This window comes from Sinohyriopsis cumingii, chromosome 2 (genome assembly GCF_028554795.1).
Source record: "Sinohyriopsis cumingii isolate HCF-2022 chromosome 2, ASM2855479v2, whole genome shotgun sequence".
NCBI classification, from domain to species: domain Eukaryota; kingdom Metazoa; phylum Mollusca; class Bivalvia; order Unionida; family Unionidae; genus Sinohyriopsis; species Sinohyriopsis cumingii.
The window spans coordinates 154320309-154336860 of NC_142962.1; the positions used below are offsets into that span (position 1 = coordinate 154320309).

A 16552-nucleotide genomic window follows, 5' to 3' on the forward strand; every position below is an offset into this window, starting at 1 on the left:
CATCGTAAATAAAAAAAAACAACACTTAATAAGTCAGGAAGAATTTTATGAGATCAATTTAGTAGTGAATCAGCGAAAAGTACCTTTTTGTCATGTACATTTCAACGTCATAATCTCGATGTCAACACAAATTTATCTGATTCACGCAAACAGTCTAAACTTCACAAGTTACCGTGTTGTTGTTTTCTTTAAACCTTTCACTTCAATTTAGACATTATGGGATTGCGAACTACAAGCAAGATTTACTTACCTCCGGAATTTAAGAGCTTTACAAAGTGCAGAAACTACGCACTTCCGAAAATGAAGATTTAACAACAGGAGTGTTCCAATAAGTTGGCAATTTCACGCTTTGCAAATACACATACAAACACACTTTTTAAAGAATTGTACTTAGTTTAAAATTACTTCTCAGAAATGTATAAGATTGACTTCAGTAAATCGTGAAAATTAGCAACGTTAATGCAAAATTATTATATTATATGCATTATATTATATGCAAAATATTGGTCATTATCTACGTAACGTAATGGGACCACTCTCTGGAACTCATTTGTTTCTCTTAACATATAGACCTGACCACAGAGTTGGTCGGCGTAGGGATAATATCCGAAATTGGATAGTAAATCGCCTGATAGCGAGTCGTGAATTTGGCTACAATGGCGCAGCGATACACAATCCACAAGGGCACCACTGATTTTGCCGCATTTTCCATAAAGTGATAGCTACAAATTCCCTATGCTGTTACTGGCTTAGGAGGACGAGTCCACAGAACCACTGTATCATTTACAAATTTAGCCCGCATGACAAGTACATAATAGGGGTTCTTAGAGCCTTTCGTAACAGAAGTATGGCAGATGACGAAATCAGTCAAATGTTAGATGCTTGATACAAGATGAAGCGCATACCGATGAGTTAGCTGTTACTTCTATAAAACAATATTCTTAAGTGATTAAAATATTATTATAAAATCCACCTTGAAATTGCTGACGCATTATGTCATGACACTGCCTAACCGTCAGCAGGGCGGTCCATTCATTTTTCATGCTGATTGGAAATTACTTGCACCATGTATAATTTTTTAATGAAATTATTCCCACCTGCCTAATTGGCTAGTGTACTTTGTGCCATATTCAGACGCCTTGCTAAGAATGAGTATGCAACATGCTCTCGTCGGTTTTGTGAATTTTCAGTTCCGATGAATCCTATAACAGATATACGCAGTTACCAGAAATTGAATCGAATACTACATTCAAGTACCAAGATGCAGTAGTCATTGTTGCAATAAAAATAAATATGGCTTCTTTTTAAATTTCTCACATCTGTTTTTACAAGAATATTAATTTTCTAACCTTCACCTTAAAACGCGATGATTATCTTAGCCGGGTACCTTCAATGATGCTAAGCTCACATCAAAGTAAAATACTACTTTTAAAAACTTTTCCACCATCTTCATTTTACATCGTAATAATTGAACATACTTTAATAAAATTTGAATTAAGTATACTACAATCATCGATAATATGTTAGGTGCCATATATAGTTGCCACCTCAAAGGTTTAAGCATGAACAAAGTTAAATAGTATAATACTTGTCAGTAGATAATGTGAAGTAGGCTACGGACGTTTGGTTTGTTTCCTTGGGAAAATATTGGCTGGATGCTCATGACGTGTATGAGTGTAATATGAGATACCAACTCCACTTGACAGGTGCATGAGTATACTGTGAGACACACACTGCCCTTGATAGGTGCATGAATGTACTTTGAGATACCCAATGCCCTTGACAGGTTAATGAGTGTGCTATGAAATATCCAATGCAAATGACAGGTGCGTGGGTGTACTACGAGATATCCAGAATGATTCCTTCCTCCATGCAACTTAGTATTATGCATATATGTGAATCGGTTAAAATTCCATGATGGATCATCGGTTGCACTGATGATTGACCAATACTCGATTAAATATGGCTGCCACATAACAGAATGATCAAAGTAGTAAGAAAAGATAAGAATTCTTTAATTCAAACTAAATAGTCCATACATCTAAATTATAATATAGATATAAATTAAAAACATTGTAAACATAAAAGAACATATATATCATACGTACAAGTATACAGATACATCTACACAATTAACTGCACCCTGCATTGTTAAGAATTAAATTAAATAGAGATTTAAAGCATAATATATTCCATCTGCTAATAATTTGAGAATTTAAATGAATGTCATAGTTCCAAAGAGATTTCAAAATACAGTTCTTACTACTAGATATTCTTGTCGTCATTGAGAATGCATACTTTCTCAGTACTTCATCGAAACTGAATACATTATAATGTACAAACATGTTGGAGGAACTGTTCCATCTAGGAAGACCTAATAGAAAACGAAGACTGTTATTATAACCAATAACTAGTTTTCTTTTCATACATTCACTAAAGTTTGTCAACAGAGGAGCACAGTACATAGTGCAGCAATAAGATTTTAATAATCTAATTTTGATATTCATTGAACAATTCTTTATTTGCGTAGAAGCATGTTTCTTCGAGTACACAAAAATCGGTAATGTCTCATCATATCTTCATTATCTGACCGATCGGATTTCAAACTATGACCCAAATACGCTGACATACGTAATAACATTGCCGTTAAGATATACAGAGGGAGGAGATGGTAATTTGAAAGAAGTTGGTTAAAGGCTATGCATACTGATTTTTTATTATTATAGATGATATCAGTCTCAGATGTGTATTGTTTAATAATTTCTTTAAACCTGTGATGTAAGTACTTATCAACGACATATCATCAGCAAAACTAAAATTGTTAAGAAACAACACATTTGGTGGAAAACGTAACCCCAGGTAACGCTGACCCAGCTTACGATTTAACTCATATTATATATATATATATATATATATATATATATATATATATATATATATATATATATATATATATATATATATATATATATATATATATATATATAATAACAAAGGGGAAAGAATACCCACCTGTTTCACCCCATTGGTTACATGGAAAGCGCTGGATGTTACACTTCCACATCGCACATAATTAAACTGTTTGCCATACCAGTTAACTAAAATATGAACTATCTAGACAGGTATTATAATATCAATCAACTTTTTCAATAGTGTCCAATGACTGACCCTATAAAATGCTTTACTACCGTCTAAAAAGCATGCAAACACTGGGCTGCCATTTTCTACATAATAGTTGACATTTTCCTTAAAGGCATACAGGCATAAATCTGTTGAATACTGCTTTTTAAAACCAAACTGGTTATCGGAGATTGTGACTCCGCATCTTTGCAGTATGATGCATTCAAATATTTTTGAAAAAATAGTCGTAAGAGCTATGGGTCTGTAGTTATTTTTATCCGCCAGGTTACCAATTTTGCTTTTTAGTAGCGGTATAATTGGAACTTTTGTGAAATCATCTGGTACAAAGTTATGCACAAACATACAATTAAATAAAATCATCAATAGCACATGATATCTAGTATCTGAAAATGTAAAATGTCCCTCAAATAAAACAATCTGATCCTGGACATTTACCATCTTTTTGTCTTGTTATTGCACTTGGGATTTCAGAAAATGTGATTACCTCAATACGAGCAGAATGGGTATTCAATGCTAAGAGCACATGCTTCTTATTCGATTCATTTCTAACACAATTGAGTAAGTCTTCAAAATGATTTTTCCACATGTTGCATATATTATTCTGACCATGGTTCCCATCAATGAAAATTGGTCGTTTATTAGATGTTGTCGTAGTATTTTGTTTAACTTGCTTTCAGGATTCACGTTGATCGACATTTTCAAATTTTTGTGCTAGCGAGTCTGCTCTATGTTTTACTTCCTCCTTCTTACATAATCTAAGAGCGTACTTAAATTTTGCTCTTGTATGGCGCATTTGGTTACTGAGATAGCCATGACGAGGTTTACCGTTATCACGCCACATAAGGTAAGCACTTCGTGTAAAGTCGTGTAGTTCATTGACACAGTCATTCCAGCCAGGTATAACCTAATGACCACGTTTGGATTTACTAGCCAAGCTAAACCGGTAGAATCATTGTTTTTGTAATAGGACCTAATTATTTAAGATTGTTGTTTGTTATATTTCTGAACAGGTAAAATGATTTTGTCATGTAAATGATGTAATGACTTGATATTAGATCCATGCATAAACCATCTAATCATGAACATAATTAGATGATGATCTTACTAAACATTAACAGTAGTATTTTAAAACAAGAAATTCTTGAATTTTCAACTTTTAACATGCTGACTAAGTTAATACTTGTAGGTACAATTGAGTCATTTAAACAACATTCGAAGCAAGAATGTAAGACTTCGTATTCTTTTGGAGAAAACCCATCACATCCACATTTTCTGGGTTGTTACAAGACCACATTTTATTTATTAGATTGCATGATCGGCTGAAAATCTTCTTGGAAGAAATATTAGATTCTGGCACTGCAATGAAATTATGTAATTTATCTGAAACCCATCTAAAACCATAAATGAATATAAAACATGTCAAAACATCTTTTCAATTGAACTTTTATGTTTTCTTTGGACATTTTTATAAAGTTTTTTTTTTTTAATGAAAATAAATGCGGTACGATTGACCCTTTAGGTCTATATTATAATACAAGACAATATTTATTTACGTCTTGTTCTAGATTATTTTAATAAATAGTATGGCAAGTATCGCCAAAAAATATCTTGAAATCAAAACAAAACGAAATTGTCTGCACGTGTCTTTTACTAAGCACAGAACGTATATTCTTTTTGCACAACTTGTGAATACTTTTGTCAGGTTTAGAATGTCTTAATTTACAGAACTATCTCCCTTTTTCTGGAAGCTAAGGTAGGCCCACACTTTCAATCGTTTCTTCGAGGAAATCCTTAAAAGTTCACTTTCACTTTTGCTTGCCATTTTTAAAGCTGGTCTCTTATATCACGACTAAATAATCTTTCAAAAATGGATAAAAAACATGAATCAAAGAAAATATTCTTCGTGTTGTCATTCAATTAGCATAGTTTATACTATCATTTTTATAACTTTTTTATCAATTTTATATATTTCGGGATTATTCCAACTCAGTAGTAATAATAATTTAATAAACCGAAATTCAATGACAATTTTAAACACAGACGTGTAATCTACGTCTGTATTTATACCTAACAGTATTTCAACATGGAATGTTTTGATGCAAAAATAGAAGAAAAAAAAGAAACAATTGCTGAAATTGTATTATAGTATGACATGTTATATATGATAGATAGAAATTTGAAAAAGGTACCGCTGATACTTTTCCTTGATGTGTACATGGATAGATGGACTAATAGGTGGTGGTTGGATGCACTTACAAATGGTGGGTTCCATTCCAGTGGCGTCACTAGGGGATAGCTGGGGGTGCGGACCGCACCGGGTGACACGAAAATAACTGTCTACAAACTTTTTGAACTTTTGTGCAGAAAGGAGGTCCATGGGGGTGACACCAAAATGACTGCCTATACAGTTTTTGGATTGTTGTGCAGGAAGGAGGTCCATGGGGATGACACCACGAATTACCGCACTTGGTGACACCAACCCTAGTGACGCCACTGTTCCATTCAATAATTTTGAATTAGGAAACCAAAATGATAAACAGAGAAAAACATTATTTTCATTTAGTGAATTCATGTTGATAAAACTATTCACTAATAAACGTAGATACCAAACGATTTCTCAACAACAACAACAACATCGAGTGTAGAAAACGTAGATACCAAACGATTTCTCAACAACAACAACAACAACAACATCGAGTGTAGAAAACGTAGATACCAAATCGATTTCTCAACAACAATAACAACAACATCGAGTGTAGAAAACGTAGATACCAAATCGATTTCTCAACAACAACAACAGCGAGTGTAGAAAACGTAAATTTTGCAACGGAGAACAAACCAAAAGCAAAACAAACATGTTGCTGTTCTCATTTTCCTCTTCTGTACCCGATTAATAATTAACGAACAAACACTGCTTACATTACTTCTGCTGGTAATAAATCTGTAGTAAGAGTTTCAAACACAACCATCATCACCACCACTACCATCATCACCACTACCATCAACAAAAAGTTGTAGCAGAAACAGCAATGACAGTAGTAAATTGTTGCTATTGTAAATAATGATCTTGGTGGTGGTACTGATAACGTTGTGAACACTTCCACCAATAACTACTCCACTTTTATTATAAATGGCTGTGTTGAAGTACAAAATAATACAGCTAGTAATGGACTCATTACTATTACTAACTTTACCATTATAGCACGCGTTACTGTTGCTTATGTTGATGAAAACAATGCAAATTAAAAATAAACTTTTTTTCAGATGAAAGTTTTCCTCATTCTCGCTGCCACACTGGCGGCTGTTTCTGGTAAGAGCACACTCATACTCACCTCTCACTCTGTGTCTGTCAATCTGTCTATCTGTCTGTCTGTCTCAGTTCTTAATTTCCTATAACGTGTATCTCGTGACGCTGTTTATCTGACTACGATATATTTTCATCTGTCTCCCCATTTGTCTGTATTACGCAGTACAGAGTTAGACAAACGTCATGCCTAACAATTTCTAGTGTTAGTATCAGTGTTGGGGTGGTGGGTGGTGGTAATAGGTTCATACTAATAGCTGATAAATAATTGATCCTCCCCAGAATCGCTGTGTTACAACTTAAACTAAGTAACTGACAAGAGTAAAGACCAACAAGTTTTGTAAATTTAAAAAAATCATTTATTTCCAAATAAAAAGTGATAATTTAAAAAAATTATTTTGTTTTGTGATTTAACTCCCAAATAGTACTAAAAATATATCGCAAGTTGAAAAGAATAGAGTGTACCCAATGAAGTTCAGTGGCCTTCCGAATAAATTCCGATTTTGAATGTGCTGATTTGACAGTAGCCTGGAATGTGGCGTTATGTCAGATATGTTAATGTGTCACAATGAGATAATGCAAAATGTCCTTGAATTAATTCAGAATAATCCCAAAAAGTAATTTTGTCCTTAACTCAATTAGCACTTTGTAATTCCAATGAATAATTGAAATAAACAAATCCTCGCAAGTTAATGCTGAACAGAATAAAAGACTAAATCCGTTACAGATGTAAAGATAGGAATCAGTAATTATATTTATCACGACCTTGATATAAAAAGCTAAGACACAATAACATAACCAAGATGAGGGTCGTTTTTTCATAAACTACAAAACAAAATCACTTCTAGAAAATTCCTAGGTCAAAAGTCCACGTAAACATGTTTACCTACAAGTATTAATCGTCTTAATATATAATCTAAAATCATATAAAACAACAAGGCACGTAATATGTTACTTACAAAAAACTAGACATTAGTCAGGTAGGCCAAACTCATACAGGTGATTTTGGACAAATGTCAATTACACAAATTGAACAGACATCCCAAGTGCTGGTAATAACTGTAACGTACTATTTTCCTCAAAGGGAGGGCATGGGCGAAATTCCTCTAAAGTATTAAAAACTAGCCGTAATGTCACGAAATACGCTGTACTTAGAGCCAAAATGCAAAACAATGAACTTAAGGAAAGTACATTATGCTGCGATATTAAAAATTTCAGGATTATTTTAGCTTGGTATAATCAACATACTCTATATTTCCCTGTAAGTATAGTTGATAAAAATGAGGATTTTTAGAATCAATTAATCTTTGTCTACTCTACCATGCAAGTAATATATTTATCCATCACGTACTGTAATAGTATCTAAAATAACTGAAGAATTATGCCACATCATACTAATACGTGTAGATTCTTCCTTTACTATATGTACCTTCGCATGATTAGTAAACTGTAAACTGACCAGTTGTCCTGGTTTATTTTGATTCATGAATATGGAATAGGAATCCACTTGAGTCAAATATTCAGCGTACGAATGAAGCGTAACGGAATTTCCGCGACCAGGTATCGAAATCACTTTCGAAAATATTTAAATAACGCCCCTATCTACAATGGCGGAACCAGGAAGTACAACATATGATAGATGAAAGGAAATCCCTTTCTTAAATATACGTCAAAGCTGCGGTTATACTTCAACAAGTATACTATATATTCACTACATTTGTTTCTCAGTACTGACCTTTTCACTGTGTGACAATCAATCCAAATTATATTTGAATCTAAAATACCTTCAAAGATGACTTCACAGTGAAGTTCTTGTCAAAGGTTGACCTGCATTTTTGTGAGAGGCTGGACTGTAAACAGCGCAGCATGTAAACAGAACACAGATTTCACTTCCGGATCTTCACCAAGGCCTTATTACTCACCTTGCACTATGTCCGAAATACACACGGACAATTACACCCTGAGCTCATATTCTCAAGAATAAACAATTACCTTTAAATCCATACCAAAAATCCATAAATCTAACTCTTCTATCACCACCAAAACGAGAGACGAAAATTTTTTCTAAAAATAGCCTAGAACTACATTCGTGGGTATTGAACCTGAACTATTAATTGTGACCTGATTCCTGACAGGCCCAATTTTTTATGGCCAACTTTAGTCAAACTTTTATATTTATACGCCACACCTATTTCAACTTTATACATGAAGTCATTTTGAATTTCCTTACAAACAAGATATGTGGCACCTGTCAGAAAGTGTGTAGTGCTGGTGTTCCAGAGCATGCAAGTTTTGGTCCAAGTGCTCTTGAGAAACAAAAACTAAATGTTCTATGTCTTCCTTAGTTAAAGGAAGTTTTCAATGCCATAAAAACTTAATTGTCATACAAGATAAGGCCTGTCTGAAAATATGATTGCAATTAAAAAATAATGAAATATTAATTGTGACCTGATTCCGTTTATGCGAGATAAAAATACCTTGGATGCATGATAATTTACCGAGAAATCATACTTTTTTTGGTCTGAAACTTACTCCCAAAATATATTCGGACCATCTCGGCTATTTATGCGTTCAGATTCACCAGAGGATTGGTAAGATTAACGTAGAAGTATTTGAAATAGGTTTTTAAATCAGTATGACACTGTGTATAGCGCATTCTCAAATTAGCACTTGCTCTCCTATACTCAGTATATTGTTCTCAATATTATGACTACCTTTACCTGACGTTTACAGGGCAAGGGGAGTTCCGGTCCCCCTGCGTAACACACACAGACACAGACACACACACATACGTACGGTCACTTGTCACTTGAAATTTGACCATCGTTTTATTCTTGCGCAAGTTTATTGGGTATTACAAACACTTTGAGTAAACAGACACATAGGCTTTTGCTGTGGTGCCCTTTCTATGAAAGTCATGGCCCTTTTGGGATTTTTTTACACCCCTCGCCCCAATATTTGACCTGAACCGGCCCTGGTTTACTTGATTGTAGTGCATAATAAGCTATCCTATCGCAATGCGATAAAAACCGTCAAGGGGAAGCCTAATACTATCATAGAAATCCTGTACGAGTTATCTCCCTGTTATATGTCCACGCCTTTAAACATAATCCTACGGGGGTGGGTGGGTGTTGGAGTTCGTTGGTTGGTTGTTGTGGGGTTTAACGCCATTTTTCAGCACACGATAGGCCATATATGGCGGCCAGTATTAATGGTGGAGGAAGAACCCGGGAAAACCCCGGAAAGAACCACCGACCCACGAGAAGCTAGTGTATCCATATCCATGGAAGTATATCCATATTGATCTATGTCACAATTAATCCCCACCTAACAGATGTCGCAATACAAGCAAACCTGACCTACATCAATAACTCAGTCATACCAACTGAAGATTACCAAAAACTGTAAACATTTCATCATGATCAACTTTCTAAGTTTATAATCAAGGCTGGATTTAGAACTTAAATCCAAGTAAACAATCTATTTGTTACTTCCAAATGATCATTATCTTAAAATATAATCTATAATCATGGATAAAAAGTACCTATTGAGTATGTTGTTTATAAATGAACATCACAGTCTACAATCATGGACAAATGTTAAACACATAATACATGTATAGATATAAGAAACTATATATATATATATATATATATATATATATATATATATATATATATATATATATATATATATGTATATATATATGTATGTATATATGTATGTATATATGTATATATATATATATATATATATATATATATATATATATATATATATATATATATATATATATATATATATATATATATATATATAACTAAATTAATCTAAGCCAGAAAATACTTGCTAACGTGATATTAAATTGTACACAATGGAATTTTATAAAATTATCATCAGTCATTTGCTTCTGTGTCAGATATATACGGCATATATATATATATATATATATATATATATATATATATATATATATATATATATATATATATATATATATATATATATATATATATATATATAAATATATATATATATATATATGGCGGTGTAATGTAGTACTAAGTAAGTAAATGTTCCAATTTCGATAGAAGTTTTAAATAATAAAATAGAATGACTGCAAAATGATAATCTCGTTTCCTATTGACGCATATGTTTTGCAGGTGAAATGAGACGTATTTGTTATTATACTAACTGGTCGCAATATAGAAACTCTCCAGGCAAATTTTATCCCGAGAATGTAGACCCCAGTCTCTGTACCCACCTGATCTACGCTTTTGCCACTCTGACCGGAAACCAGCTGAAGGCATATGAGTGGAACGACGAGTCAACACCATGGATGAAGGGAATGTAAGTTATTATAGAAGTTACTGAAAATTGAAGAGCAGAATAATCCACTGTATGACATCTTGGTATCACATGCTTATTAAAATACCCTTTTAATATACATTTTTTTCAATATGGAGAATCTTCTATGAGTGTTTAATAAATATATACTGGGTGTCCTTTTTGCTAGCAATGACATGTAGTTACTCCTTGGAATTGGTAACTTTCAAATGAAATAAGCATAGATGTGTGTTTACGCGTTGCTTTTATCACGTGACAATTTAGCTTACCTAGAAAATGCTGTGAACGGGTCAGATTGTGAGGTGCATTCAGTTAATTCAGACATTACGCCTTCGTCCTTAATGACCCTTTGACCTCTTGTATGACATAACAAGATGGTATGATACATATCTGGACAATATAATTTCATGAAATGTTATATATATGACATGATGCAGTAACTTCTTTTGTTGTGTCTCAATGACAAATATTTATGTTATTGTCTAGGTCTCTCAATGATGACTATGTTATATGTCACGGTCTATCAGTAACTACTATTTATGTTATTTCCACGGTCTCTCAATGACGACTATTTATATTATTGTCATCGTCTCTCTATGATGGCTATTTATGCTTTTTGTTCCGGTTTCTTAGTGATGAATATTTATGACAATGTCAGTCTCTCAAAAATGCCTATGTTAATGTCACAGCCTCTCAATGATGACTATGTTATTTGTCACAGTCACTCAAAGATGACTATGCTATTTTTTCTTGTCTCTCGATGATGACTGTTTATGTTATTGTCACAGTCTCTAAATGATGACTATTTGTGTTATTTGTCACGGTCTCTCAATGATGACTATTTATGTTATTGTCACTGTCTCTCAACGATGACTATTATGTCAGATAGGCACATCATTCAGCCAAAAGCTGTATCGTGCAGAGGTAATTGGAGTAAAATTCATACTTGAAGCCACTGGTTGCCAGTCTGGTTTAATAGCCACCCATCCACTGTGCTTTTTGAGGTGAAATAAAGAAAGATGGAACATCTTGGAGAGGAAAGTGTATACACTGATGGCATACAATGAGACGTTAGGAATTACAATATTTTCTTCCAGAAGAATATTTTGTCCATACTTGAACAAGTGTAGCTATTGCAACAGACTCCCTTTATTCTCTTTTTCTACTATTATTGTCCTGATTGTTACTTATATTGCTATTACCACCACAACCATTAAATTATATTGCTGTTACCACAACAACCATTACCTTATATTGCTATTACCACCACAACCATTACCTTATATTGATATTACCACCACAACCATTACCTTATATTGCTATTACCACCACAACCATTAAATTATATTGCTATTACCACCACAACCATTACCTTATATTGATATTACCACCACAACCATTACCTTATATTGCTATTACCACTACAACCATTACCTTATATTGCTATTACCACCACAACCATTACCTTATATTGATATTATCACCACAACCATTACCTTATATTGATATTACTACCACAACCATTACCTTATATTGCTATTACCACTACAACCATTACCTTATATTGCTATTACCACCACAACCATTACCTTATATTGCCATTACCACTACAACCATTACCTTATATTGATATTACCACCACAACCATTACCTTATATTGATATTACCACCACAACCATTACCTTATATTGATATTATCACCACAACCATTACCTTATATTGCTATTACCACCACAACCATTACCTTGTATTGATATTACCACCACAACCATTACCTTATATTGCTATTACCACCACAACCATTAAATTATATTGCTATTACCACCACAACCATTACATTATATTGATATTGCCACCACAACCATTACCTTATATTGATATTACCACCACAACCATTACCTTATATTGATATTGCCACCACAATCATTAAATTATATTGCTATTACCACCACAACCATTACCTTATATTGATATTACCACCACAACCATTACCTTATATTACTATTACCACTACAACCATTACCTTATATTGCTATTACCACAACAACCATTACCTTATATTGCTATTACCACCACAACCATTACCTTATATTGCGGTTATCACCACAACCATTACCGTACTACCACGACCTGACAGACACATAATACAAACAAGTACATATAATTAAACAAACCAATAATGACAAATTCATCATATGAATATAAGGAAAAGCAGAATCAAAAGAAAGAAATTCAAATCAAGCGAAGTGAATACAAAATAAAAGTAAAACACCTAATTTAAAGAAGAGGAAAAAAGCGGGTGGGGTGGGGTTAGATGTGGCAGGTGTGTGAAAGAGATCATGCCAATAGGTAATTGTATTGCACGATTATAGAACTCTTTTAGTGTCTCAAATATAAGTTTGGAATATTTCAAAGATATGGGCATTTATGTCATTTGATAATTCATTGAATATTTATGTAAAGTCATCTATATCACTGGCTGGTGTAGTAATTATAAATACAAATGCAGATAATTGGAACATCTACATCACTGTTGATAATGCAACGCTTCTCGTGATTTAGTTCTTATCTGGCAAATATGGCCTCTATTTACAGCTCATAACATAGATGTAACTATTATACTTATCCAAATCTAGGTTTGACCGTTTCCATAACATCAAGGCGCAAAATCCTACTCTTAAAACCCTTCTGGCTGTAGGTGGTTGGAACTTGGCCTCAGCGCCCTTTACTCAAATGGCAGCAACTGATGCTAGCCGCAGGGAGTTTGCTACTACCAGTGTGCAGTTTTTGAGAAAGAACAAGTTTGATGGCCTTGACCTTGATTGGGAGTATCCCGCTAACAGAGGCAGCCCACCTGAGGATAGACATAAGTTTACCCAACTGGTCCAGGTACATGACACTAATCTAACGAATAACCTTTTTTTGACAATACACATCCACTTAATATTTATTTTAATACATGTTTTCTAAAGCAGGGTATATGTTTTGCTCTTTCATTTATATTTTAGTTTGCATAACAATTGTGCTAATTCCTGATCAAATTTGATGTTTGTATGATGGACAGCTCTATCATGGATTGTATTAGCAGTCTTACCGAAAGAAGTGACTAGGTCAAGGGATTCTTCCTACGGAAATATGACATATTTGTTGTTGATTTATCGAAACAATGTAGATTACAAAATGATACGGTTCTTTCCAGGAAGATTGTCAAATTGTATGTGTCATGCAACTTTTATAAACAAACTTGTGATTCTTGCACATCAATTAAATCTATAAATGTTAAAATCATTTTACTAGAATGCTTTTCACAATTTCCAAGACAACTTTGTTGAACGATTGCGAGACCCCAGAAATGTCTAAAATGTGAAGTTTCGCTTATTTATTGTAGTCACCCAGGTGTATAAATAAATATCTTCTCATAATCATAAAAACAACATGACACACCTTTTTCAGTATACTGATTACAACGTTTATTATTAATGTAAGAATGTTCTGTTTGTTATGGCCATTGTGTAGACACACTAAACTTCGCTGTGACAAGATAAGGTTAAATCTGACAATCCAGAAGCCAATTTAATAATCATATTTGATTGCTCTAAAATATCCAGTACTCAAGTGGTAGCTGGCAGCAATATCAGGGAAGTCAAAATTGTATCTTTGGGTAAAAGCAGGGGCTGCAACTCTTAGTTCCAGTTAATTGCAGAAAGCTAGTAACAGCTCCATCATTATCAAATTCATTTGCAGACCACATGCGACTGACCCTTCTGGTTTTAATTGCTGATTAAATGCACTCAACATTTCCAAAATTTTATGCCCAACAGGCTTGTTTTTTGTGTGTGGAAGTTATCATCAGAAATTCTAATAAACAGTGAATACAGCCTCTGCGCTTTCATACAACCTTAACACCAATAACATGCAAGCATTTTAGTTTTGCTATTTACATTATGCATATCACACAATCGAATAAAACCGGTCTGTTTTAAACTCTCCCATTAAAAGTATTCTTTAAATCACACACACACACACACACACACACACACACACACACACACAGAGTGTGGGAATCTACAATGTAAGGATAAAAAAAGAAGAAAGGTTTTAATCGGTGAACTTCGAGTCTATTTTATGTTGCCTTCATTCCAACAGAGTTTTATAAACGGACAACAAAGAAGGGATTATCGTACATATGACACAGAGAAACAAAATGTTTCGACCTAATTCTACGTTGGGGACAAAGGATGGAAACTATATGTAGCGAAAGGTCAATGCCATATACAAAATTTGCAAACGAAATTATATCCAGGTAAAGTTATGCATGGAGGTAATAGAGATGTCAAGAGATATGGTGAAGCGAAATCATGGAAAAAAGTTGATAATAATAATAATAATAATAATAATAAATAAATAAATAAATAAATAAATAAATAAATAAATAAATAAATTATATTAATAAAGGTAATATTTGATTAAATATTATCGCAAAAATTACGTACATCTGATAAACTGGTGCCAGGGTAGCAGCAGGGGGGGAGGGGCGAATCCGACATTTTGTCCAATCGTTATTTTGCTTAATTATTACTTTCTGCACTCAGCGGATCCGGTGTAGTCAGCGCCTGGTAAAAAAAAAACGACGACGGTCCATCCTACACGACGGTGACGTCATTTAGTTTAATACACTTTTCTGCGAGCCGATCCCAGCGTCGTCAGCGTCCGGTAAACACAGCGACGACCGCGTCGATGTCATTGCCCCCCCCCCCCCCCCGCTGCTAAGAAGTTATTTACAATGAAAATTATTTACAACTAACCGAATATTTGGTCAAGTCCGATACGATATCGTGTCCGAGGATCATGTAAATTTATCGTTACAAATCCATGTGGGGTCGACTGAGCATGACTAAAAAAGTTTCGAAAACCATTAAAGTCCATGTCACCGCCGCACCAAGTTTGCCAGATATTTCGTAGCGTGTGTGTATCAACGCCGTTGAATACAGCAAGAATATTACAGTTGTCTCTGATTACTTTTGGAATCTGAGTGTATCGTTGAGTGACATATATCACGTCGGTGTTTTTATGCCTGCCTCTGGAAAATATCCTAGCTGGGTTTTTTTGATTGTCTAACATAACATCATCGTACACGACTAGATTGTTAACGTCGCCGTCAATATCATCAATACCTGGTGCATCATTGATATCTGTAATAAACTCAATAACATTTTTTTCAGCGATCGCTGATGCATTCTCGTTAAAATCTTTCAACACCTCGTAGCATCGTTGATCATCCACGCTAGGGGCGATTAAATACAACTTATCCCACTTCATCCATCTCATTATTAAATTGAGTAACAATTGCGTCTTGCCGGATCCAGATGGTCCGATCATAATCATCCGGATCGAGTTTGGTAACGCTGCAACATGCTTAACTGGTTCTCTCGTTTTAGTCGCTGAAAAATCAATTATATTCATATCTCTATACATAAATTATGGATCTATATTGTGTGAAGTGTAGAGTGCGTACTGGCACAAATGATATGACAACCGTTACAACAAGAAATAACAGATCGGCGCTTACTGGTAAGTGTGTACAATGCGGTACAAAAAAATTTAGATTTATTTCTGCTAGACCCGGGGATGCTTTAAAAAAAAGCGAGGAGGTGATATTGCAGCCAAGTTATCAAAACTCCCCGGAACACCGTGGGCAAAGTATCCAGGAGAAAAGCACCTCCCAGGATATAGCTACTGTGGCCCCGGAACACGATTAGA

At 34.1% G+C, this 16552-nt stretch overlaps 1 protein-coding gene across 3 annotated transcripts in view; it reads left to right on the top strand.

The window, feature by feature from the left end:
* The window catches only part of LOC149806141 (chitinase-3-like protein 1), a 63161-nt gene that overhangs the window by 4299 nt on the left and 42310 nt on the right, over window positions 1–16552 (top strand). For 2 of the 3 annotated variants that reach the window (XM_089951039.1, XM_089951041.1), the window contains exons 1-4: window positions 4034–4084; window positions 6406–6451; window positions 10609–10795; window positions 13429–13681. In XM_089951039.1, the coding sequence (XP_089807165.1) occupies window positions 4049–4084; window positions 6406–6451; window positions 10609–10795; window positions 13429–13681 (522 nt within the window). In that variant the 5' untranslated portion in view covers window positions 4034–4048. Of the gene's footprint in view, window positions 1–4033; window positions 4085–6405; window positions 6452–10608; window positions 10796–13428; window positions 13682–16552 lie in introns of those variants that run through there. The other variant, XM_089951040.1, reaches the window with a different exon arrangement.